The sequence below is a fragment of the Pagrus pagrus genome (assembly GCF_965226575.1).
Source record: "Pagrus pagrus genome assembly, chromosome: 5".
Lineage (NCBI taxonomy): Eukaryota > Metazoa > Chordata > Actinopteri > Spariformes > Sparidae > Pagrus > Pagrus pagrus.
Genome location: NC_140189.1, coordinates 20020792 through 20044949, shown reverse-complemented (window position 1 = coordinate 20044949; position 24158 = coordinate 20020792). Strand labels below are relative to the sequence as shown.

Sequence of the window (24158 nt, the reverse complement as noted above, 5' to 3'; positions counted from 1 at the left end):
CTGGAGCGCATGCACACCCATCCATCCATCCAGTTCATGAAACAAGCTGAATTGGTGGGGTGTGTGTCGGTGGGTGTGGGGTGAATGTGAGAGAGAGAGTGAGTGAGTGAGGGGGGTCTGCTAACATCCATGACAAATTTCCTTCCTGCAAGACCCCATGCGTTTCATCCTCGGCGCTAAACACCCAGTAATGACATTATAGAGGATAATAAAGTAGTGCCACCTCATTCTGTATCATTATAAGGCACCATGAAGTACAATAAGAAAACTTTAAAGGATAAATTCACCCAAAAAGTGAACATTTTAGTCATTCTCTGCTCACCCTCATGCTGATGGAAAGCCAGGCAAAGTTTGTTTAGTCAATAAAACATTTCTGGAGCTTCACGGCAAAACAATGTTGCCGCATTCTCCCAAACAACTGAAGTAGATGAGGACTAAAAAAACAACCAAAAACAAACATAGAATTGTTCCTTTCAGCTCATTCGGCATAAGAAGAGTCTCCAGCTGCCCAGAGGTCCCGGATTGATTTGAAGAGAGGTCATTTACACCTTCAATGTGTGGTTGAGTTTTCAGACGGGTTGCATGCTAACGTTTTTAGGTTAGCAGCTGCAGTGAAGATTTCTGCCTTAAAATAAAGTATAAATAACATCTTTTCAAGTCAATCTGGGATCTTTGGATTGTATAATGCGGGACGATCTGTCTCACCCTTTTTAAAGCTGAAATCTTCACTGTGGCTGCTAAGCTAAAAGCATTAGCATGCACACCCTCCGAGGTGAATGCATGAACTCAGCCACACGTTGAGGGTGTAAATAAAGTCTGTTCGATTCAATTTGGGATCTCAGGCTTCAGGTGATGCCGGATGACCTGTATGGAGACGTTTTATGTTTTTTTCCCAGTGTTTTTTACACCTAAAAAACAAGTCCCCACGTACTTCAGTTGTTTTTGAGAATGCTGCAAAGCTGTTTTGCTGTGAAGCTCCAGAAATGTTTTGTGGACTACAAATTTTAACTCGACTTTCCATTGGCATGGAGGTGAATAGACAATGACTGAATTTATATTTTTTGGGTGAACTTACCCTTTAAACCAGGGCTTACCCTTTAAACCAGGGCTGCCCAAAGAGGTGCCCTTGGGCCACAGTTGGCCCGACATAAGGTACAATTTTCCCAGTTGTTTCCAGCTTAACAAAAATTTAAAATAGATTTAAAATAAATACAATAATGTTTATGCTGTTTTCTTGTGTGAGGTAAATTGCCCTTTAATCATGTAGGAGGACTGATTATTTATTATCTTTACATAATCTGAGCACAGCGGGCAGAGTGACACTTTGCAAAGGAAGTCAGTCAATTAAGGGAACTGTGAATCATTAATGCAATACAATAGGTGCTTTTGGACCGTGTCCCACCATTAAGTTTTAGTTTTGTCCTCCGAGGGAAAAAGTTGAGGCACCCCTGCTTCAAACTCTGTGAGGAGAGATTTCATGCTGTGGTGTAGCTGCTGCGGATTTCCATTTGTTTCTTGAGAACCAAACTGTTTGATATTGATTTGAATTTCATGGATTGTTTTCAAGGCATTTAAATCCCCTCGTGACATCCAAAAAGCACAGCAGGTAATCCTCATACCATCAGAAAGCCATCAGAAAGCCACCACGGGAATACAGCAGAGTTACAAAACAAGTCAAGTGAACACATACCACAGTGAGGTAGACACTCAGGAGGAATATTAGAAGAGAACTACTTGATATTTCCCTCTTTGGTCAGCTGTGTTTAATCCACCAAACAATATATCTGGTCTCTCATTGCAATTTTATCTGCTCAGGTCAAAAGTCTTCCATTCATTTGAGGTAGAAAGAGTTATCTTCTGTGCTTATGAACACAAATCCTTGCAGATGTTCAACAAACCAAAGCTGAGCAGAGGTGCCCTGGGAGAAGCTCACTATTAAGAGTCTGCAATAACTCTTCCATGGGGTCAGATGTAGCGATGCCTCCAGTGAAACTAAAGTGCGCAGATTTCTTCCAGCCTGGTCCAAGTCCTGTTAACCCCGTCCGCCCACGCAATCCATCCACCAGGAGTCCACCGAGGTGGGAATGAAAATCATGTACTAAGAGCACAACATGCCCGTAGTGAGCCGTTATCTGCCCGGTTTTATTTTACAGGGAGGGATTTTGAAAATTGAAAACCCATGTACCATATACACTCTGATATAAAAAGTCAGAGGGTACAAGAGATGTGCACTTGGATGATTGAGCACACAAACACACGCATAGACTGAGAGTTTCAGGTGCAGTTGTGTGGTTCATTCGTTAATTGTCTGATTCAGAGGACTAGAAGAAGCAGCCTGGCCACTCAAAGCCAGAATAATCAATCCCAGGCAGGTCTGCTTTACAGCAATGTGCTGTAAAATCAATAGCATGCTGTATATGTACTTGGAAACCCATTATTACAATAATAACACTAGCTGACTCAAGACTACCTAGCAGTTGAGCAGCAGTCCAACAATCAGCCAACAGCAGCTGTAGATTAAATATATATGAGGGAAAATTCTCAATCTGATTATGTTATTTTCAATTATTCCTGAGCCAGAGAGAGCCCGACATCAGGAGTGTGTGGAATAACAGGGAGTCAAAGGAGCACTGAGTGTTATTGTGGGCATGTGTTCCACCCCAGATCCCTTACGGCGAGCCACCTCTCTGACCTTAAAACACAATGTTGTGATTGAATGGTTGTAATTAAAATGTTCTCCTGGTTTCAGCCCCACAGCGCCACGGGCTTCAGAGGAAAATAAACACACTAAATCGTGTCGATGGGCTAACAAAGCCACGTCCAGGGAGTTACCAAATCTCATTACGAATACAAAACAGATAATGTCGTAAACGCATGAAAACACTTGAGTGGCCAATAAAATAATAAACTTGTACACATAAGTGTTAAGATGAACCATTCAGACAACAGCGATAACAAACAACGAGCCCTCATGCAGGATAGCATGATCGCCCCTGCTGCGTCAGATGAAAAGGTTTTGGTTCATAATCCTGCTGGCTCCTGAGAGACAGCTGAGGATTCAAGGACCCGTCCTTGAAGTGCCAGCACTCCGTCCGGCCCATCCTCAGGTCAGGAAACACATTACTGATCCGCAGCTACTATCATAGGAAGGATGTGGGGCACGCATGCGACCCCGCTCACTCCCTCACTGAAGCTCGTGCCCATGGGCCTGTGCACAACGCTGCGCTCTGCCAAGCTACTTTGAAGTAGCTGTCACTGTTTTTTGGTTTTTTTTTGGTGGTGGGGGGGGGTTGTGTGTTTTTGTTGGTTTGTTTTGATTGAGGTTGCCAAAATCTCTTTTTGGTTCTAGGTCAAGTTCACTATCAGTCATCGGTTATGGCAAGCTTCCTGACAAGAAGAAGGAGCAGTGCTGCTTTGTGCTTACGTGTAAAATCAGCTTCCTCAAGTTCTTCAAGTCATTTCATTTAAATGAAACTTTTCACACTTTCAAATTAATTCAAACCTATTTTGATCTATTTTGATCTATTATTTTTGGTCACTTGGAGGCAGCAAAACGAGCAGTAAATGCAAAATTAACGTATTATGACCATGGAAAAAAAAACAGATGTAGAGAAACATTAGCATTTATTTGGAGTCATGTTTCCACCAGATGATACTGTAGGTCTCTCTCTCTCTCTGCTATTAGCTCTGTTTTGTTCTCCACCAACTCCTGAGAGAAATATCTGTCTCTTTAGCTGCTAAAAGATCCACTATGTTAACCAGCTAACTGGCAACTTTGTCCGCTCTTTGTGGCTGGGCAGGCGGTTTATTAGAGCTCTATTTGCTGGAAACACTTCATCAGAGCGGTAAAGGTGAACCAAAGCATTAAAGTTGCACAACAATAAACAAAAACAATATGCTAAAAGACACTGAAATGCACTATGAAGCTCAGGGGATAGTCAGGAGATAATTCTCTGCAGGTCCATTGAGTCATTCATTATAATGGGTCAGACCAAACTTGACCTTCATTATGATCTCAACAACACACCTGTAAAGTTTTACGACTGCATCTTGGTTTTGATTGTATTTTTTGGAATTCATGTTTTTATTGTTATTGTCTCTGGTGTATGACAGTAAAACAATTCACTTTATGAGACAAACCTTGTTACTTACCACGTACATAGCATCAGTAGTTAATCTCACCCATCTTTGAACACAGCTGTCATTTTTTCTCATATACACACAAAAAAAGGTGTTGTTGGGAACACATTTTGCCATGATGACACACACACAGACTCACAAACTGAAAACATTATCAGCCGATGCTGTCGTAGCTGGTAATTACAGTATATGTAATTGTGTATCACTTTCCAACCAAGGGGCAGAATTGCTTTACAGAGACGACAAGAGTCTATAAAGCCACAGAAAAGGCTCTCGCAGAATACAGTAGACGCTCTTCAATTCAGGAAATTTAGTTGAATCTAATTTGCATTTAAAGGCCAAAATCAGTGACTAGTGTGTCGTAACTGTATCGTAAACACACTCGTTCCATGTAGTCACTGTGCAGGAAAAACATGTCCCCCCCCGGTGCAGTTCATTGTGCCACCTTTCCAATGTGCAGAGGAGGCAGCAGCATCCTGCTTCAGCATGCCCCCGAGGCCCGCCAAGCAGCCCAGAGGCATCCCCACTGTCACTGTGTTTATCTGACCTTTCACCTGGCGGGAGGAAACAGGACGTCAGTGCTCTTGTGTGTTTGTAAAGATAACCCGAGAGCCCGCCCGTTCCCGCTCTCTTTAAGTGTCAGAGATGGCTCGTGCATTCATAACTGTTCATAGCTGTGCGTTGTGCTTTGATGATGCTTAATAACATCCTTGATTATTTCAAGTGAGGTCAGGGGAGAGCGCACGGTCACAGCTGCAGAAAAGGATCAAAGAAGTTTTGTGTAAGAGAAAAAGTGATTTGGTGTTTTATTGGCAGCAGCAGGTTTTACAATAACTGCTCTTCATCAGGAAATGATCGATGTTCAAATGTATTTAAATATTCCTACATATTGAACTCAATGGTGATTAAAAAAAAAAAAACCTTTAACAAGTGAGCCTAAGGATAGTCTGACTTGATTAGAGATAATAATTCAGATTATCATGTGGAATATTAATTATCTCATCTACAGTATTTAAGAAGAACCAGCATCTTTAAATGTAATTCATTGCATCTTAGCTTCACTTTATTCAACCCAAAATGGTTGAACATTTGTTTTTAATGGGATTTCTCCAGCAAAATGATTCAGTCTCTTCGGGACAATTACAGCACAATGGGATTTTCAAATGGCGCACAGCAATTTTCAAGGCATTTCAACATTTCAAGGCTTTTGATGTTCATTTCAGATAGAAAATAGAAGCATCTGGCAATACCCGATCATTAGAGCATGGGAAATGAGACGAGTCTGAAATGTTCAACTCGTGATCGACTGATAACAGTCATTGGTCAATAAGTTAATGGACAGCTGTTACATACTGAAAAGCTTTTATAGATTGATTCCGCATTAGCCCGACGAGCCCACAGCAGGGTAGTGGAGGAGTTTGATGGGCTGAGGGGTCCGTGTACTTTGTGGCCATTCGATTTCCGTTTTGAAGTAGAAAGACAGAAAAGCTGACTGCCTCAAGCTAGCGGTTGGAATAGCAATACTCAGTGCTAGCCAAAGAGCTAGGGAGAGTAGCAATACCCAAGTCTTTTAAGCATTAGCCCACGGAGTAGCAATACTCCCAGGTCCCACTTGGGTTTGGAGCCCATTTCTACCTCCCAGTAGTGTCGGCCCGACTGGAAGCCCTGGGCAGCCAGGATGTTGACGCACTGGAGGAAACGCTTGTTGTGGTCCGTATATGGGACCACAGCGTCACATTCGACTGCCACAGTTTTGTCCCCGGAGACGTGGATGCTCGGGTGAGCTGTGTCAGTATCGAACGTTAATGGGGAAGGACCTTTGGGGTGAAACAATTTAATGAATCATATCAGTGATAATATTTTTTTGGAATAAGATTCAGCTGAGCGTCACATTTTGAATAGAAAATATATCCTATCAGTGGGACAATGGTGTCATTACTGTCACTCTCTCACCACTTCAATAGCTTATTAAAATAATTAGGTAATTTTGCTGTAATTGCTCTCGTTGCTGTGGCAGAACCAGTTTCCAGCTCAAGTCTTATTGTGTCCAATGAAGCGCATTAGAGGAACAATTACCTGGCTTCAAGGACTTGAACATCTTTCTCCATGTGATGTACTGTAACGGGGCCAAGTATTTGTTGCTGAAAGGGTTTATATCAAACACCTGGGGCAGTATCCACCAGCACGCACGGTCGGTCAAAACAAAGCAAACATAGACTTTAGGATCATTTAATCTCGGCACAAATAACACTAAATGTAAATGTAAATGGAGAAACTAAATTACCACCTGACATATGAGGTGTCAAAATGCCAAAAGCAATCAATCATTCATAACACTGAAATGAACTGAATTTACCTCAGCTGTGGGAGCTAGAGAAGGAAATGAAAGAAAAAAATCACATTAACAACTGTTCGTTTCAAACTTCACAAGTCAAATAAGATGAAGCTCTTGGTTTTATTTAAAATTCAGATGTGATCCACAAATACAAAGCTTGAGAGCCACTTTGTATGGAGGACTGAACCTGCCAAACTCAGAGATAAAGAAATAAAGAAAGTAAATGGCTCAATAAATAAATATGCCATTAAATGCACCAAAAATACTATTGTAGACATTAATTAATCTATATAATGTGACATAAAGGATTTTAATTAACATTTTATCTATTAAATGCATTCATTTTTAAAAGTCTTTGATTTTTTTTTGCATTTTTATTTCTGTTTACTTCTGTAGTATTTTCCATTTGTAATTCCGCCCTATCCATTTCCACAGACATATTTACTTCTGTATTTCTTTTAACGTTTCTCTATTTCTTAATTTTTCGTCACGTTTTGTCAATCAGAGCCAATCAAAGCACTGTAGGGTGGGACTGGGCGAAAACAAAACCATGAGAGGGATCACAGGGCATATTTTATGGGGGAAATAAATGACACATTATACACTTTGATTAAGAGCCTCCGCATTTTCATAAGAAAGCAGAAATTGATAAAGAAATGTAGGAATAAATACGTTTGTGGTCAAATGCAAAGAACAGAAATAAATAAATAAGTACATGTAATGGCATGTCAATATATTTATTGAGACAATTATTAATTTTTCTTATAGATTTCTGATTTTGGCAGTTTCAGTCCTCGCTAACTTTGAGCGGAGATCTCACCTCAGTCGGTACGGTGCTCTCAGTGTTGGCACTAGCCTGCCGTAGCATTCTGATGTTGTCCTCGAGCTCCCTCACAGCCAGCCTCCAGGTGGTGCTGAACTTTCTCCAGCTCCTCCTCCTGCTCTCTCCTCAGCTGCTCCAGCACGCAGGTCTCCTCCTCCTGCAAGATCTGATGTTGAGCTCGGAGTTCCCCTTCGACACGAGTCTGCAGATCTGCTCCGATTTTCTGCCACAGGGAGAAATGATGCTATGATGGAACAGGTAGAGGACATAATGCAACATCTTGCTTTCTTTTTAACAGCACATTTTTAATTAACCAGATGGAAAAAGTAAAGAGTTAGCAAAGCAAACTAAGCAACGTGTACAATTAAAGCTACAATTCATACACATCAAAGAGTTTTGTGCCGAACAACTACAGACCGTTTAAGCAGCAAAGGATTTCCTGTTGATCATCTCAGCACAGCATGCACAACTAAACTCAAACAATTATCTTCCATCTGTCACACACACATTAGATGTGTTTTTGTTTCCGTTTCCTCTGCCTGCGCAGTTTGTCGTGTGCTATAATGAGGTCTTGTCAATTAGCGTGTAAGCAACTTCAAGCAAAATTGTTTGGTTTAATGCATCAGTCGGGCAAAATATCATCGTCACGTAAAATGAGACCGTTCGTAGGAGGAAGGATTTGCTGAGCATAGTTGACACACAATTAAGTCAGAGGTTAGAAAAGCATTTATGCATCCAAGCACAAGATCATTATGTTTTACATATCACATAGCACAAACTGTCACTTACCACATCTGCAAACACCACTCAACATGCACAGTGACATACTGCAAACAGCCATTAGGGAGGGACATGTGCATTTTTATCTGCTAAGTGCTGCCATTCCTCGAGTTTCCCCACAGCAGTGTACCTTTATGGTCTCCATCTTGTCTTTGTCTCTGCCAATGCTGTTGATGAAGTCCTCCTTCCTCAGGCGATGGCTCTCCGATGTCTCTCTCAGTTAGTTTCTGTTCAGCAATATGCAAATCAAATCAGATTGGGAACGGAAACAAGCGACACAATGAGAGACTGTGCAGAGGATCAAGAAATTCAAAAGCAACTGTTACAGAGTGTGCAGGAAAATAGTCTCTAATCTCTTTTTGCTGATCCTGATGCTTTTGTGGATAGTGTTGACGGCGTGGTAAGGAAGTACTTTCTGTTAATGAAGTCAACTGCTGTGTTTTATTGAAAGACGTTTCTGATATTTTTTATCTAGTACAACAACAGCACAATAAAAACAGCATTTAAGAAATAGGTAAACATTTTGGTGGGAACACTGTCACTTTCCTGAAGTCTTGTGATGGTCATAAGGTTGGCAGTCATGCAGTTGAGACCACAGGAAGTGGCGGCACCTACTCAAGAAAGAGTCGTACACATACAACCCATTCATAATTCCTGCCACTTGTTGCGCTTACACTCAAGTTTTTGTAGAAATTAAACAATCACGATATCACGTATTATCAGTGAGCTCGGCTGGTGGGTTTTATTACCTGTGGACACAGCCAGGCCAGCTGGTTCCCCCTGTTCCCAGTCTTTATGCTAAGCTAAGCTAAACACCTGCTGGCTTTTGGCTTATATCTACTGTAGAGAGTGATATCGATCCAACTTTCTGGATAGTCAATAAACCTAATTTCTAAAAGGTTCAACTATTAACCATCAACCATGAAGTCGAATAAACACCTTCCTGACGCAGTATGTGTAGGATCATAGTATGTAGGATTTATTAAAGGAATGTTGGATTGGATTATATTAAAATGTACGGACCATTTTCTTATTCTGGTTCCCCTGCTGTGGTTAAGTTATATATCCAGTCATACACGGTTATATAAAAGGGAGTGGAGAGTGAACTTTGTCCTGAGCAATTCATGCGAGACACGTTCAGGGTGGAACTACAGTGAAATAAACACAGATGTGTACTGAAACATAGAACATAATTGTGTTCAACTTATATAGCTCAATTTTACAGAAGGCTCATTTTTAATCGATTGGTTTACTTTGGAACATCAGATTATTTGTATAAGATTGCCAAACACTTTATAACGCTTTCCAGATGACAACTGTAAAGGCATGGAAGGCAGCCAGCAGGATCACGGTTGACATGAAGCGGAGGCGTAAACTCACCTCTAGGTTCTTGATGTAAATGTCTGAGGTTGTGGCCCTGACCTTCTCCACGATGGCCGTCACGAAGTAGTCTGTTTGGAACTGCTCTGAGCTGAACTCCGTGTGACACTGAGGGCAGGTTACAGGGCCCTTAGTCCCCTTCCAGTACCTTATGATGCAGGGTTTACAGAAATGGTGCATACAGACCAACATGACAGGCTCCCTGAACAGATCACAGCATATGGCACATGTCAGGTCCTCCCTCACGCTGCCTTTGGAGGATGAAGCAACAGCAGCAGCAGCGGCCATGATGGGGGTACTAACCTCTCCAAAGTCCGTCCACACTGAGGAAGGGAAAGCAAAAGCCTGGAGGTAGAAAGAGACAGGCCCCTGGTTGCTGGAGGCAAACTCTTTCTCAAAAAATCTCAGAAATGGTTGCCATATCTTGTCAAACTTCTGAATGGAGCCATGTGTTATGTATTTGAGCCTTTCCAGTTTAAGGTGAGATATGACGTCCCTAACCCAATGTGTGTGGGTTGGGGGTGCTGTCGATTTCCATTTAAGGAGGACAAGGTGTCAGTCTAGGAGAGACGAGAAGGCCACTGCCTCTGTTTGGGAGTTAGGAAAGGACATGCCTTCCCGAGCCGTCCCGAAAATGCCAATAAAGGGGTCAGGAGTGATTTCCTTTCCACACATGTACAAGAATGTCCTAAAGATGGAAGACCAGAATGACCCCAGTACTGGGCATGACCAAAACACATGGAAATGTGTGGCAGGGGTTTGATGGCATCTCACACATGTCAGGTCGACGTCTGGGTACAGCTTGGCTAGTCTACTTCTACAGAGGTGTAAACGGTGAAAGACTTTAAACTGCAGCAGGCTGTGGCGTATACAGATAGAGGATGAGCGTACCGATGTAATAGCAGAGCACCAGGCCCTATCAGAGATCTCTCCCCCAAATTCCTCCTTCCATGAAGCTTTTAAGTGGTCGAATGAGGGTTTTCCCATGTCTTGAATGATGTCATATAGTCTAGATATTTGTCCCTTTACATTTGGATCCATGTCCAGGCATTCTTCAATACGACCCGATGGCAGGAGGGATGGGAAAGAGGGGAAATTTTGACGGGTGAAATCTCGAATTTGGAGGTATCTGAAAAAGTTTGACCGAGGGATGTTGTGCGTTCTTACTAAATGCTCAAAGGGGGCAAAAACATCATTATGAAATAGATTTCCTATAGATTTCAAACCCACCCGAGACCAGACACGAAAAGCTGAGTGAGTGAAGGAGGAAACAAAGGATTGGATGTAATAGGCATGCAAGCTATAGCTTGTTTGTGTTTAAAGTGTAAATTTGACCAGTGCCCCAGATCTTGCTTGGCTTTCTCTAAGGCTTTTGTGAAGTTAGATTTTAGTAGGTCCTTGTACTCACGGGTCACACAGACCCCCAGATATGTGAAAGAGTCACAAACAGCCTTAAAAGGGTAGGGATCATAATGTAAATAGAGAGCTGCCTGATTAATTGGAAAAAGTCAGCTCTTTGTCAGGTTAATTTTATATACTGAGACGTTGCTGAAGTTTGAGATAACATCTAGAGCGCTGGGAATAGAAGTATGTGGCTCTGAAATAAAAAGTAATAGGTCATCCGCATAGAGAGACAGCTTATTTAGCTGCTCTCCCTGCAGATCCAGAGGAGCGAAGTCAGTTTTCTGCCTCTAACCTAACCCTAACCCTAGATCCAAAAAATGTCAAGACAAATAGGTACCAACCGACTCCAAATGGCCCGAAACCTGCTCCTAAACACTTTATGGAGGAAAAATTTTGGCCCTGACACTTTCAAATTTCACCTCTATAAGCTAGCTTATGATTTGTACTGTCATTGAAACTTGTGGTCAGATGTTTTTGTTTGATTGTACTCTCCCACTAAAGCCTTAGACCGTTTAGCTAGCCTACAGCAGCCACGAAACAGCCAGTTTACGCGACATAAAGCAAAACAAATATTAGACTTTAACACAGCGATTATGATAAACTTTTCCAACTGCTTCAGAGTCCTTCCAACTGCCCTCTGCTCCCTCCGTTGCTGCTGTTTGGGAACAAGACGTACACTTGTTGCTACTTCAATGTGACATCTTACTGCGGGCTCCCATGGATCATTGCTCTCTTCTGTTCGCTATCTCCTTACATCTGTACTTCTTTAAAATAAATTTTTTTTTACATTTTGATGGGTTTTTTTTTGCTAATTATCTTGTGTGGCCTGTCCTCTTCCACCACTTGGCGATGCCCTGGCCTGCTCAGTCATCCTCCTGGATCCACATTCTTCACATATAATTCATCTAATTTAATTGTATCAGATATTCTGTCAATGCAATTTGTAAAATGTGATTTTGTTATTTTGCTCTGTACATGCGACATCTTTTACATAACTGTCTGCTATACTGCTGTGATGTCATGTGTGTTTATGTCAGTGAAGGTGGATTTTGATGGCGTTTTCGACTTGGAATTCTGACTGGGATGACCATTACATTGCATTTTTCTGTGTCGGAGGTCATTTTTTCCAAAAGATTTGTAGTCTCAAGACCTTCAGGGTAATTTTATTTCATACTTTGAAAAAAAGGTCCCCCATAGAGCTGTTTTCGCAGGCTGAATAATACTCACATTATTCTACATTAACATGTGAACAATCAGTCAAGTGCAACTAGAATTACATAATGCCTCACTTACACTACACAACTTTACATCTTGTAATTGGTAATCTTGCAGTATTCACACGACAAAACTCATCAGCGTCAGGGTCACACATCACAAGGTTACACAATAAGTTATTTTTGCATGAAAAAGAAATGTGTGGGAGGATTGGTAAGAATGCGCAGCAGTGAGGATTGTTTTTGCACTGAAAACAAGCTTTTGTGTGTATTCTAATAGAAACTGTAGGCTGTTATTGTGCAGCTCAAGTGGATACAAATGGATGCATAATAACTCTGGGTTAAGAGAGCACCTGCGGATGACAGCAGAGGAGAGAGGGAGAAAGGAGAGGAGTGTCTGCTCTTCTTGGCTGTAGCTCGTTCCTCGCTCCCCGACTCCTCGGCAACTCAACCAGATATTTAGCCTGCTAGATACCCAGCGGGCGTCTGCAACATGTCGGCAAGGCCCTGGGTCGCGTCTTTAAATAGTTCACATCCCACATATGTTGCAGGATGAAGTTGGCTCCAATCAAGTGCTGTTCAGAGGGTATGGCATGGTGTTGTAAAATGGAACGTTTCCTCCACCGTGCTGTCAGGCGGCGTCAAGCACTCTTCCATCATCTTTTTGTTTGTTTGGTGTCTCACAAATGTTCAAAGTTAGAATTATCTGTCCATCACACTTTTTCCTATTCGACCTCTGTCAAATGTCTGTTATTGGCCAGTCTCAGATATGGCTTGTTCTTTGCTACTCTGCCTAGAGGGCCGGTATCCTGGAGTCACCTCTTCCCTGTTGACATTGAAACTGATGTTTTGCGGGTAGGATAACATTTCATGAAGCTGCCGGTTGAGGACATGTGAGGCGACTGTTTCTCAAACTTGAGCCTCTGATTTACTTGTCCTCAGTTGTGCTCCGGGGCCTTCCACTTGTCTTCCTGTTTTGGTTAGAGCCAGTTTGTGCTGTTCTTTGAAGGGAGTAGTAGACACCGTTGTATGAGATCTTCAGTTTCTTCTTTTTCTGGACATTTTGAGACTAAAATCCGACACACAATTGCTGATGCTCCAGATACTAGCTGTAGGAAGGCCAACTTTATTGCTTCTTCAATCAGCAAAACACTTTTTAGCTGTGCTAACACATTAGAACAAGGGATTTCTAATGATCAATTAACTGTTTAACAAGACAAACTTGGATTAACCAACACAATGTATCACTGGACCACAGGAGTGACAATTGCTGAAAATGGTCCTTCGTACACCTGTGTAGATATTAAATTAATAATCAGCTATTTCCAGCTAAAATAGTCATTTATCACGTTTATAAGTCTAGAATGTATTTTTGAGCAATTTGCTGTTATTTTAAAGGTGCAATATGTGAGAATTTTAGTTGAAAACGTTCAAAAGTTAACTAAAGTTATCAAGAGAATGTGAAGAAATAACAGTTCTAATCTACTGAAGTTAGCATGTTAACAAGCTAGCCCCGGCCTGTCTTAGTCTTAAGCTCCTATGCCAGCAGCATAAACACCAACACTCCACCAGTGCACCAGGTTCGCAGTCCGGACTTATAGCTGCACTGCTAACTGAACTAAATAGGTAATGGTAGCTACTGCTAGCAGCAGTTGGTGGTTATTCTGGTGATATGCTGCCCCCTGTTTGTGTTGAGATTGAATTCAACAAGATGCCAATTCTTTATTGCACCTTTAATTGAAAAAAGGACATTTCTAAGTGAGCCCAAACTTTTGAGCGGCAGTGTGACACATCTGAGATACAGGCTCAGGCCCAGATCAGTTTTGCTGTCTCAGACACATTGGTCTCAGAATGAAAGAAAAGTACACCACGGGGTGTTATCTGAGCATCCCACACAGTTGTTTAGCCCAGGAATCCAATTTGTTGACTTCACAGACCGTCCATCCTTTTAAATCAATACTTTGAATCACTGCAGAATTTAAGGCTGTCCACTTGTAAAGTTTAACCTATGGGAGAAAAGGAGGAGGCATGGAAGGGATTTCTAACTTTGTATCACCTCCACTCTCACATTCATTCATTCACACAGCCTGCACAGACAGACAGACAGAGACAGTCTCTGATCATGTCATCAGATCAGTGGCACCACTGCTCTCAGAGGACCCTGACAGAAACAGCAATCAGATGGAGAGCAGTGGTGCATAAATACAGCATGCCCGGCCATATGGAGGGGAGTCCAACATAGCTCACTAATTAGGGAGCATGTAGATTGACATGAGCACATGTACAGTATGAAGCTGTAAAGACCTGCAGTAAAACCAGTGGTTTAACTTAAAATAACACAGAGTACAAAAATCCTTGTCACAACCCACAGTGTAAAAGCTTACCAGTTTTCAGAACCTGCTGGAGATAACCAAGTTTGTAGCAAGGACAGACATCCTTTATCAGTATTGCATTCAGGCCAGACTGGGAGAACTGTCAACCTTGACTGCAGTGTGACCTGGCGCACATGGAGGCAGGTGGGTGGCGCTCATAATTGAAAGAATAAATTGAGGCAGAGAGGCAGCCTGCCCCGATCAATAAGGGTAATCTCTGTGGCTGAGTCAATCAGTGCACCAATTATTGCATTGTCAAATAAAGTCCAGCCAAGACGATCCAGGAATCTCATATAACATTGCTCCCAGAACGATAAATCTGAGCCGGGATGGTGAAAGGCAACTGCTAATAGCTCCAGGGAAATTCAGAAAACAAGGCTCGAGGGAGACATTATCTCTTGTTCTGTTATCAAAACATTTTCTAAATGGTTTTGGACAAAGCTTAAGCTCATTTGTTTATGTCTAATTTTAAGTGACAGCCTGTTCCTGGTACTTCCTTAAAGCAACATTATGTAACTTGTTTACCCTAAAATAACAGCTTCAAAATCATGTTGATGGTTCAGTGTCTTGTAATAGGTGAATGGTGTCTGTCTCAGCCACTCCGCTCCCCTATCACTTGTTTCTGCGAAATTGCACAAAATGCCGTTTTTTACATGACGTTGCTTTAAATTGTCAGATGACATGTACTCATTGCAAACAGAGTCATGGGGGCTGCGAGTACATGTAAATTGTTTATATCATATATAAGGTTTGTTGAGTATGCTTAGTAGTAAGTTTAGAGGAGTGGTTCCCAAATGGTGTGCCATGAGGCAAGGCTGGGTGTGCCTTGGGGATTTGTACAACCATAGATTATTATTGAAATATACAACTGTACAACCGTCCTTCTGGTCAGTTGTAATAAATACCATCACAGAAATCCTTCAGGTTGTTGTTCCTAAGTGTCCCAGTCTGTGTTTACTATGAGACAAAATAGAGATGAGTAATATTGGGTTGTCTTTCTGCTAAAAATAAGATTGTTTTGAATTAGAAGACACAAAGTCCAACGTGTTTCCTCTTAAACAGTTGGTTAGGAGAGTTTGAACAGTTAAACAAAACCAAAGGAGCATACCCAGAGGTTCCTCGGAACAAAGGCTCACTAGCCAACCGAGTCGTATCACTATCTGACTTTTCTCAGCCCTTGTCTTCAGACAGATACTTGTGGTGGGTGCTTATGCACTGATTCCAAATGCTCCCAAGCCATTGTCTTCAGCCGCGTTCTCCGCCACACTAAGTGAAAACAATGAACTGGTTGGTCTCCTGTTGGGATCAATCCCTTCAGCCTACAAAGGGGATGCCTGGCCCGTACCAACTGAAGGGCCATAGTTACATGCACCAGTATTTACCATAGATGAACAAATGGGTTTGCAAACAAAATTGGGGACAAATGCTGCCCCCTTACATCATCCACCAGAACACAAAAGTAACCAAAATAACCAGTTTAAAACACATAAAGAAACCTTACGAGATACTCCCCCAAATCATATTCATGATGCGAAACAACAGCTTTACTGTGTACTGATGCATAAACTCAGTTTAGTAATAATCTACAAGGGTTACCAATGTACCAAATAACACTTAACTATTTACACACTAATGCTGGACTTACCTTTCTTTAACCTTTTATTCCATCAAATTGATCCAAATTAGACCAAATCTAAAGCAAATCTAAATGAACACAACCAAACTAAAACCCTGCTGGCTGGGAGCACTAGAGACAGAGAGGAGGAGGGAGCTCTCCAGCCCTCTTATAGCAGGTGCAGTAATCAGAGGAAGTTACTTAAGGTGCGGCTCATTCACCTGACACGCCTGCCGCTCTGCCTTAATACAGGAACAGGTAAGAACACAAGGCAACACACAGACAGAGTGGGAGGGGTCGTCACAGTAGGGATGGAATGAACTGCTGCCACACTACGGCACCTTTATCCAGGACTAGAGGGACTGTGGGACACATTAAGGTGTCCGATTAAGTGTGACTGTGTATTCTATGAATTTGCTCCGAGATGAGTTGAAGTATTGTTTGATTTAAAGAAGGAGAAAATAAGATAAAGAAACAGCTTTCATTGATGTCTGCACCTTCCCCCAACCCACCACACATGGTGTTGTTTTGTTTTTTTCCTTTCCTATATAGAACACATACTGTGTATGTCATGCATGTTTGTATGTGATTTATGTTCAGTCTGCACAATAAACTGTGGGAAAAAAGAAATGTACAACTATATCACTCCGTTGTAAGCATTTATTTCATAAAACAGAGGAAAATGGTATAATGTCCTTTAAAAAATCCTCCAGGGAACCAAAAGCAAACAAACTGATTAGATTACACGTTATAGAGGCTATTTTTGCACGGATAGTAATGCAGGTGTTGCTTTTTGGTGGACCTTGGACACAAACATTTTGAAAAAGTTTCACTTTGCTCAAAATCTGCCTTGAGAAATGTCCTTCTCACGAATGTGACTCAGCTTTGTTACAATATATGAAGGACAACAGCTCCAGGCACAATATAAGAGTATTCTTTCATGCTGCACGAGAACTGACATCATTCAGGTGAATGACACAGTCAGAATAATAAAACATGTTTGAAATTCCCAACCAAACTCTACTCAAATGCGACATCACTCAATGAGGTGTTTCTTTCCAGTGTTCTGGCACCCTGCATGTTTTCGTCTCCAGCTTAAACTAAAAATAACAACCAATTCACCAAGAACTTTATTCTATTTATGGGAGTCATGGGAGCTCACAGAAATGAGCTGTGAGAGATGTGCGGGTCTTTATTGTCGTCCCAGGGAATCAAATCTGACAGCGCTTTCATGCAGGTGACTAACACTGGCTTGTTGCACAACAATGTGCAGTTTCCTTCTAATGTTGTTGGTTTGATTGCTGAAATTGGATCACATGTGACAGAGATGTCAGCCTCACATAAAGCAATATATGAGGATTCGCTTTACAATCCTGTATTGATCCAAAGTTCATGCTGGAGTTGTGCACATGAGCAGGGAGGGGAAAACAACAGGCTTGAATGTGAAAAGCCTGCCTGGAAATGCAGCGAATAATAAAGATAAAGACAAAACTAAATGTCATAAACTCAGTGACGCACTGTGGCTCTGCCTTGGCACTTTAAATGACAATCTGTGGTGTTTAATTGCATTACTTTTAATGTGTAATGACACAGCCTCAGCTTCTAATGTGATCCACAGAGCGCACTCCCTCCTCAGATCTCCAGTGACAGTCACTGGCGCTGGTGTGGACGCTCACACTGAATCCTGTGGACCTGCCTCGGGAACGCACAGTCGAGCCACAAGATGCGCACCGGGCGCTACAGCTTGGGAGGAGCTTCGGGTTTTTTCCCCCTTTCACGCCACTCTCGGGTGAAGACTCACTTGCAAAAGGAGATATAAGGGAAAAGGTGAGTGCATTCGTATATGGATTGCGTTTATGTCAACTTTAACGGTTACTGCGAGGCTGTTCTGGCGACACAAATGTATCCCTGAGGCGAGGGATGTGAAATCCTCTCTTCCGTTGGGACTGCGTAACTTGTAGCTGCTGAAACTCTCAGCTGTATGTGCGTAATTTGGATGTGAGAGGAACATCTGAAAAGGAGGATGCGCAAGTGTCCAAATTGCGGAGCACACGAGACTGTAAGTGTTTTGCACCTGTCTCCGTTGAATGAGAGCTCACTTGGTGATGTGTGAATGCGCACTCTTCAGTAAGTTAAACGAATGGCGACAAATTACGCACGAGCGACGCATCAATGCAAGTTTAATTGGGAATCGGGTGTCTTAACATAATTTGACAGCAGTGTGCACAGTTAAGGGAATCCGGCTGTATTGTGGCTTTTTTTGCTCCAGCAGGTGTATGTTCACACATCCCTCAGTGAAGCGCTGAAGCTCGCCTCAAGTCAAGGATTACCATCGCTCATCAGAAAAGGTTGATTTTGACAAATTATTGATGCTTTGTGAAGTGCACATGTCGCCTTCAGTCTGCCTGATAAATCCCTAACGCGTCCCCCTGCGTGGCTGTCTGCTCTGGTGACAGTCAGAGGGTACAGCCAGGCTGTGCATGCCTTTTGGTTTATGGGCAGTGCCACACTGGAGTTGTCATGACCACAATTTCAGCAGCCCCTGTAGATTCAGAGTTATCCTGCAAGTCATTTCATGACTCACTATATGTCTTGATTTAGGGCTAGGCAGTATGTTTTCAAGGCATGAGACTAAATAGTCTTAGATTTTGGAAATTGTTATATTGTGATTCCTCATAGTGTTGTCTGCATTACAGTGGAGTGATGTGACTCTATTTGTTCTAATACTTGTCATTACCCACTCAGTCACTATATCCACATTACTGGTGATTATCTTTCAAATATCTAATTGTGAAAGTACCAATATCATCCCTGCAGCACTGTCGCAATATCAATATCGAGGTATTGGGTCAAAAATATTGCGACATTTGATTTTGTCCCTTGCCCTAGAATTTATGAAGTGCTTCTGGGGAGCTTTCAATAACTCGAGATACAGCCTAAAAATATTGTGTTGTTCTTGTAAGGCCTTATCACAGAGCCCTACAAAATACTTTCCTCTCCTATAGGCCTCACACCTGATATTTCATTATGATAAAGCATGTCTAGTGTTATATTAATACTATGAAAGTGTCAGTACACTCAATTATGAGACTATAGAGTGTCATCAGTCAGTTGGCTTTTGGCTCCCTCGTCCCTAAGTCTATGTGTGTTTTGAATGGGTTTTTGGTAAAATGTCTGTGATAAAGTCTGTGGTTACCACAAGCTTAAGATATTTACACATTTTGCGCTTATGTGTCTTAAAAACGACGGTTGCTAACAAGTGGGTAAATGAGACTACAGAAGTTGTCACAGACATTAAACATCTACTCACTTGCCCCTCTTTACAGGCAGACTTCACTTACAAACTGTTCTAACTCTATCTTTACAACTTGTGGAATGATCAGTTTATAGAAAACGTGTAGAGTTATCGTGTAGTAAGATACTTGCCGGTGGTGACGTTTAAGTCATGCGTCCACAATGAGGTAGAAAGACAGTGTGTGATGCCTGCACAGGCCTGTGAGAGCTGACCAATCAGAGCAGACTGAGCTCTTTTGGAGAGGGCTGGCCTGAAAGAGGCGGGAGATAAAATGGAGCATTCAGACAGAGGGTGAATAGAGGTGCTGTGGCAGTAGACAGTCTGAGAAAACTGATGATTTATTCGAAATTCAAAAAGACGTCAACGTTTTCTAGTAGACACCCACAATGAAAATATCAGCCTGTAAATTTGCATATTATGGGAGCTTTAAATCTGTCAATCAATAGGATTCATAAAGAAAAACAACTATGCTGCAAAATAACATTTACTCCATATTCTCTACAGTTAAATATTTAATTGTAAATAAAACAATGAAAAAAGAAAAAGGCATCAGTGACGATAGGCTGTGCAGTGGTCTGTCAAATAAAGAGGCTGCAGGATCCCCAGAGCAACCAAAGAGTGTCTGTCACCACAGAGATGACCTCTCACTAAATGGTGTCCTGCTCGTCTCAGTAATTCCAAACAGAAAACACGAGTGTCAGCCACCATTTAGCCACGAGCACACCGAGAAGTGTACTCAAAAATGAAATCCTTTAAAATAAGAGTATTTGTTGACTCTGGCTGACTGTAATATCCCTTAATGTTATTGTGCATTAATCTGTTTAATGAAGACGCAGAGACTTAGCAGTAACTTAATAGTCAAACACTGACTGTAGTTACATATATATTTATAAATGCCTTAATAAAGATGTTCTTTTCATTATCAGCAGGAGCTCTCAGGCTTTCAGGTAAATTGACAGGCCTTTCAAGACAAAAGATACACAACGTATACCGAAGAGAGAGGATTTTTTTGTGCAACGCGTCCATCTTTCAGCCAGGATTTATGCATGGCACGCAATATTCCCTTTTATGAGATGCAGACTGTGTATGTGAGCACTGTGTGGCTCTAATGATGTAGCTTTGAACTGGCTGACTCCCCCTGATCACACGGCTTCCTCCATCATTTTCTTTTAGCCTTTATAATGGCACAGGTGTTCGTGTCACTCGGAAAAACTGCACCCCGGAACCATGAAAACTCGCACGACGCAATTACAATATAAGTAACCGAGGTGGCGATAAGGACTGGTTTTTCTGTGCCGTGTACAAAAGAGAGCTGATTTTCTACTGATTATCATCTGTTACTGAAATGTGTTTTTCATTTTCTTATCGTTTCAGAACAGCCACTTACTCAATGCAATCATGGGTAATTGTACTAATGAGAAGGGTTGCATTCATTAGAGAATTATCTTATCTTCTAAATTGCATTGTTTCATTCCCTCAAGTTAAATACCAAAAGTCTTAAATAACAGCATTACATCTAGAACTACAATTTCCACGTGATGTGTAGAGATTATTGACTCAGTTTCAGAAGATTGGCTTTTGCAGTTCATTCTATACGCTGAAGAAAAAAGACCTTGAGGATAAATGGCCATCTAAATACGTTGTTAAGGGAAGGTCTATCGTTCTCTTCTGTGTTATTGCACGAAGAGAAGGAGAGAATGGATCAGGAGGTGTCCAAGAGGTCAAAGTACTCGCCCGCCTCCAAAGAGACCCAGGGGTCAATTCCCAGAAGCGGGACAATTAGCTTTTGTCCAGGCGTTCAAGCAAAAACTAGGGGCAATCTTCGGTGGCTGGAAGCCGGTGAGGGATCATGCGCTTGTCACTGCATCGGAAACTCATACTGGTACACCTGCACAGATGTAGTGACATGAAATGCAAATGTTGGGAAATCTAAACTAGAGATAATAGCATCCTCCAGCCCACGTACCTACCTTTGTTTCTTTTCATAGCTTGTTGGAAAAACTTTTCTGCCCAGCTTGTGTCAGGAAATGATTTCTTTTAATGTCTTTTCTCTCCCCAGGTGTCGGAAGAGACTAGATTTAGCGTCCTCCGCTAAAATGAGTCCGCCAGACACATCCAACAGCTCTGGCGAAGGGGAGGGTAGTGAAACCAACCTGTCTAATGACAGCATGGGTTTACACCCGCCTAGTTTCCACACTGACATCACCAAGCACCTTGGAGTCCAGATCACCCTGATCACAGCTTACTCTCTCATCATTCTGCTGGGGCTGCTGGGGAACTCTCTTGTCATCTACATGATTGTTCGCTACAGAAACATGCGGACAGTGACCAACTTCTTCATAGCTAACCTGGCCCTGGCAGACCTGCTGGTGAACACTCTCTGCCTGCCCTTCACTCTGGTTTACACTCTGCTAGATGAGTGGAAGTTCGGCGCTGTGCTGTGCCACATGGTGCCCTTTGCTCAGGCCCTGAGTGTGCATGTATCCATCCTCACCCTGACTGTCATCGCTCTGGACCGTTACCGCTGCATCGTCTTCCACCTCGGCCGGCGCCTCACCTGGCATTCCAGCTTCCTCATCATGGCAGTCACCTGGACTATGTCTGCCGTCCTGGCAGCTCCCATGGCCATCTTCAGAGAGTACCGCTACGAGGAGATCCCCTCCATCAACCTGCGTATCGCCGTATGCTCTGAGAGCTGGCCCCACGGGACGAGCCGGGATGGAGTCATCTACAGCCTGTCAATGCTACTCCTACAGTACATTATCCCTTTAGCCATCATCAGTTACGCTTACATCTGCATCTGGGTCAAACTGAAGAATCACATCAGCCCGTCCAGCCGGAACGACAGCATCAACCGCCGCAAAAAGACCACCAAGATGTTGGCACTGGTGGTGGTGGTGTTTGCTATTTGCTGGCTGCCGTTCCATGTGATCCAGCTGGCGAGTGATCTGGACTTGGCGCTCAGGCTGAAGGAGTACAAGCTGATATACACAGTGTTCCACATCGTGGCCATGTGCTCGACTTTTACCAACCCTCTCCTGTACGGGTGGATGAATAAAAACTACAGGAACGGCTTCCTCATGGTGTTTCGCTGCGAGGACAAGCCGGATTCTTTCAACGCTGAGGGCTCGTTCAGGACACGCTCCACGAGAGGGCTGTCTCTGAATGGCCGTAATGGCGGGCACCCTCCGACTGCTGTATGAGATGAACAGATTTTTTTTTTTTTAAAAAGCCTGTAGAATATGACTGAACACACGGACGCACTTCTGGTTCGTGGTGCTTGTGGTTCAAAAGTAGCCTTGTGACTTGAATGGTATGAGTATCTATGTCATTGGAGAGGGCTCAAAGCCTTGCATGCGAATTGCTTTATGTAAGGCTCTTCTTTCCTTTGTGAACGGTACTAGTGAATATACATTTGTCCGACCTGTTCAAATATGTGTTAAAGATGTTTACTGAGGTGTTAATTAACTCTGTACTATGTATAATGTGTTTTCCTGTGAATGCAGAACCCTTGTTGGTAAGTTATGTCCAAATTAATAATGCACTCCACTGCATACATCTGAGGCTGTTAATGTGTTCATACTCACCGAAGGGAGGATTACTGTGACTGTGAGAACAAGCTTAATTTGTTGCTCTTGTTTTTCAATTTGTTGGCTGTTTAAAAACGTTGGAGTATCCTCTCAATCCTCGTCCAAGGAAGCCGGAGGAGGCTATCGCCGATTTTCCGTCCAACCAGGAAGTTAATTGTGTTCACCTGGCAACCAGCTGGTCCAGATTAGACGGACCAGCAGGCCTCTGTGTCTAATGGAACTGGATTGGAAATCACTGAACTGTGTGAATAGAGAGCAACAAGTCTTCATTACAGAATGTGTGCAGCTACTTTGAGGACATGTAAAAAAAAAAAGAGAGAAAAAAAAGGGGGGATTTGGAAGAAGGCGAAACATGCAATTCTTCACTGAGCTGCTAAAGTGTCCTTTGTTTGAGGATCATTAATCAACCACAGGCCCTCACAGGGACATATATTGAGCCCCCAGTTGATTAGACCATCGGGAGAAGTTATGTTTTGTCCCTCGGTGTCAGACAAACTGACCCTTGGCTTGGATAAAGCTCAGGTAAGTGGGTTGAAGTGAGGTAGGAGGAAGCAAACATATATCAGAGCCTGTCTGGGTGAAAAACTGAAAATAGTGGCATGTTACAAAATATATTCAGCACTGACAATATATGTAGACTATTCAAAACATTTGGGAGTAGCAGTCCATGCCGTGCGCTGTGTACTCTCCACATGCATAATGCAGGAAAGGATGAACTTTGACTCCCAGAACCTGACAGCTGGAAAATCCATCTATATATGGGGAGATGGTGGACAAAAAGGGAAATAAAAGCAATGCATTTACTTGTTTGTATTAAACCGGGGTTAATCAAAGTCCTACATGAAGGCTTTCAGACTTCATTTTGAACAAAAAAAACAAAACCTGTGGGTCCAAATACCATCCAATAAAGCATTTAATGAGCAAATGGCCTACGCAGTGTGATTCATTTATTTTACAGCAGGAGGAAATACGTATTAGGTTTGTGTTACTGCCTCTTGACACCCACATAACCGATTTCCTGGCAAATGCCTATATTCCTTTATGTACTGTAGATTATTTTAGGAGCTCTAAGCTGTTATCAGGGCTACAGCAGGCTAATGCTGAGCTTAGCCCCATGGCATAAGACCCATTGGACGTAATGTGTGAAGATTTTGCTGCAGACTAGAGTTGTATGCATGGGATGATTTCAGTATGCTCAAACGATTATTCA

The 24158-nt window shown here is 42.4% G+C and overlaps 2 protein-coding genes across 3 annotated transcripts; one reads left to right on the top strand and one right to left on the bottom strand.

The window, feature by feature from the left end:
• Window positions 1-4535: 4535 nt before the first annotated feature.
• On the bottom strand, window positions 4536-9746 carry trim105 (tripartite motif containing 105; the record flags this gene model as incomplete). The annotated part of the gene is given in 9 exon segments (XM_084352335.1): window positions 4536-4694; window positions 5740-5957; window positions 6217-6304; window positions 6306-6347; window positions 7296-7374; window positions 7376-7521; window positions 8209-8298; window positions 8300-8305; window positions 9459-9746. Coding segments are annotated over 9 exon segments (1116 nt in total).
• Window positions 9747-17781: 8035 nt separating this feature from the next.
• On the top strand, window positions 17782-23877 carry npy7r (neuropeptide Y receptor Y7). Of its 2 annotated transcripts, none has more exons than XM_084352811.1 (2): window positions 17782-17890; window positions 21418-23877. In XM_084352811.1, the coding sequence occupies exon 2, from the start codon at window positions 21455-21457 to the stop codon at window positions 22559-22561; it is 1107 nt and encodes a 368-aa protein (XP_084208937.1). In that variant the 5' UTR covers window positions 17782-17890; window positions 21418-21454; the 3' UTR covers window positions 22562-23877. The 2 variants fall into 2 exon arrangements, with proteins under 2 accessions (XP_084208937.1, XP_084208938.1); XM_084352812.1 differs by lacking the exon at window positions 17782-17890 and adding an exon at window positions 18068-18122.
• Window positions 23878-24158: the final 281 nt, after the last annotated feature.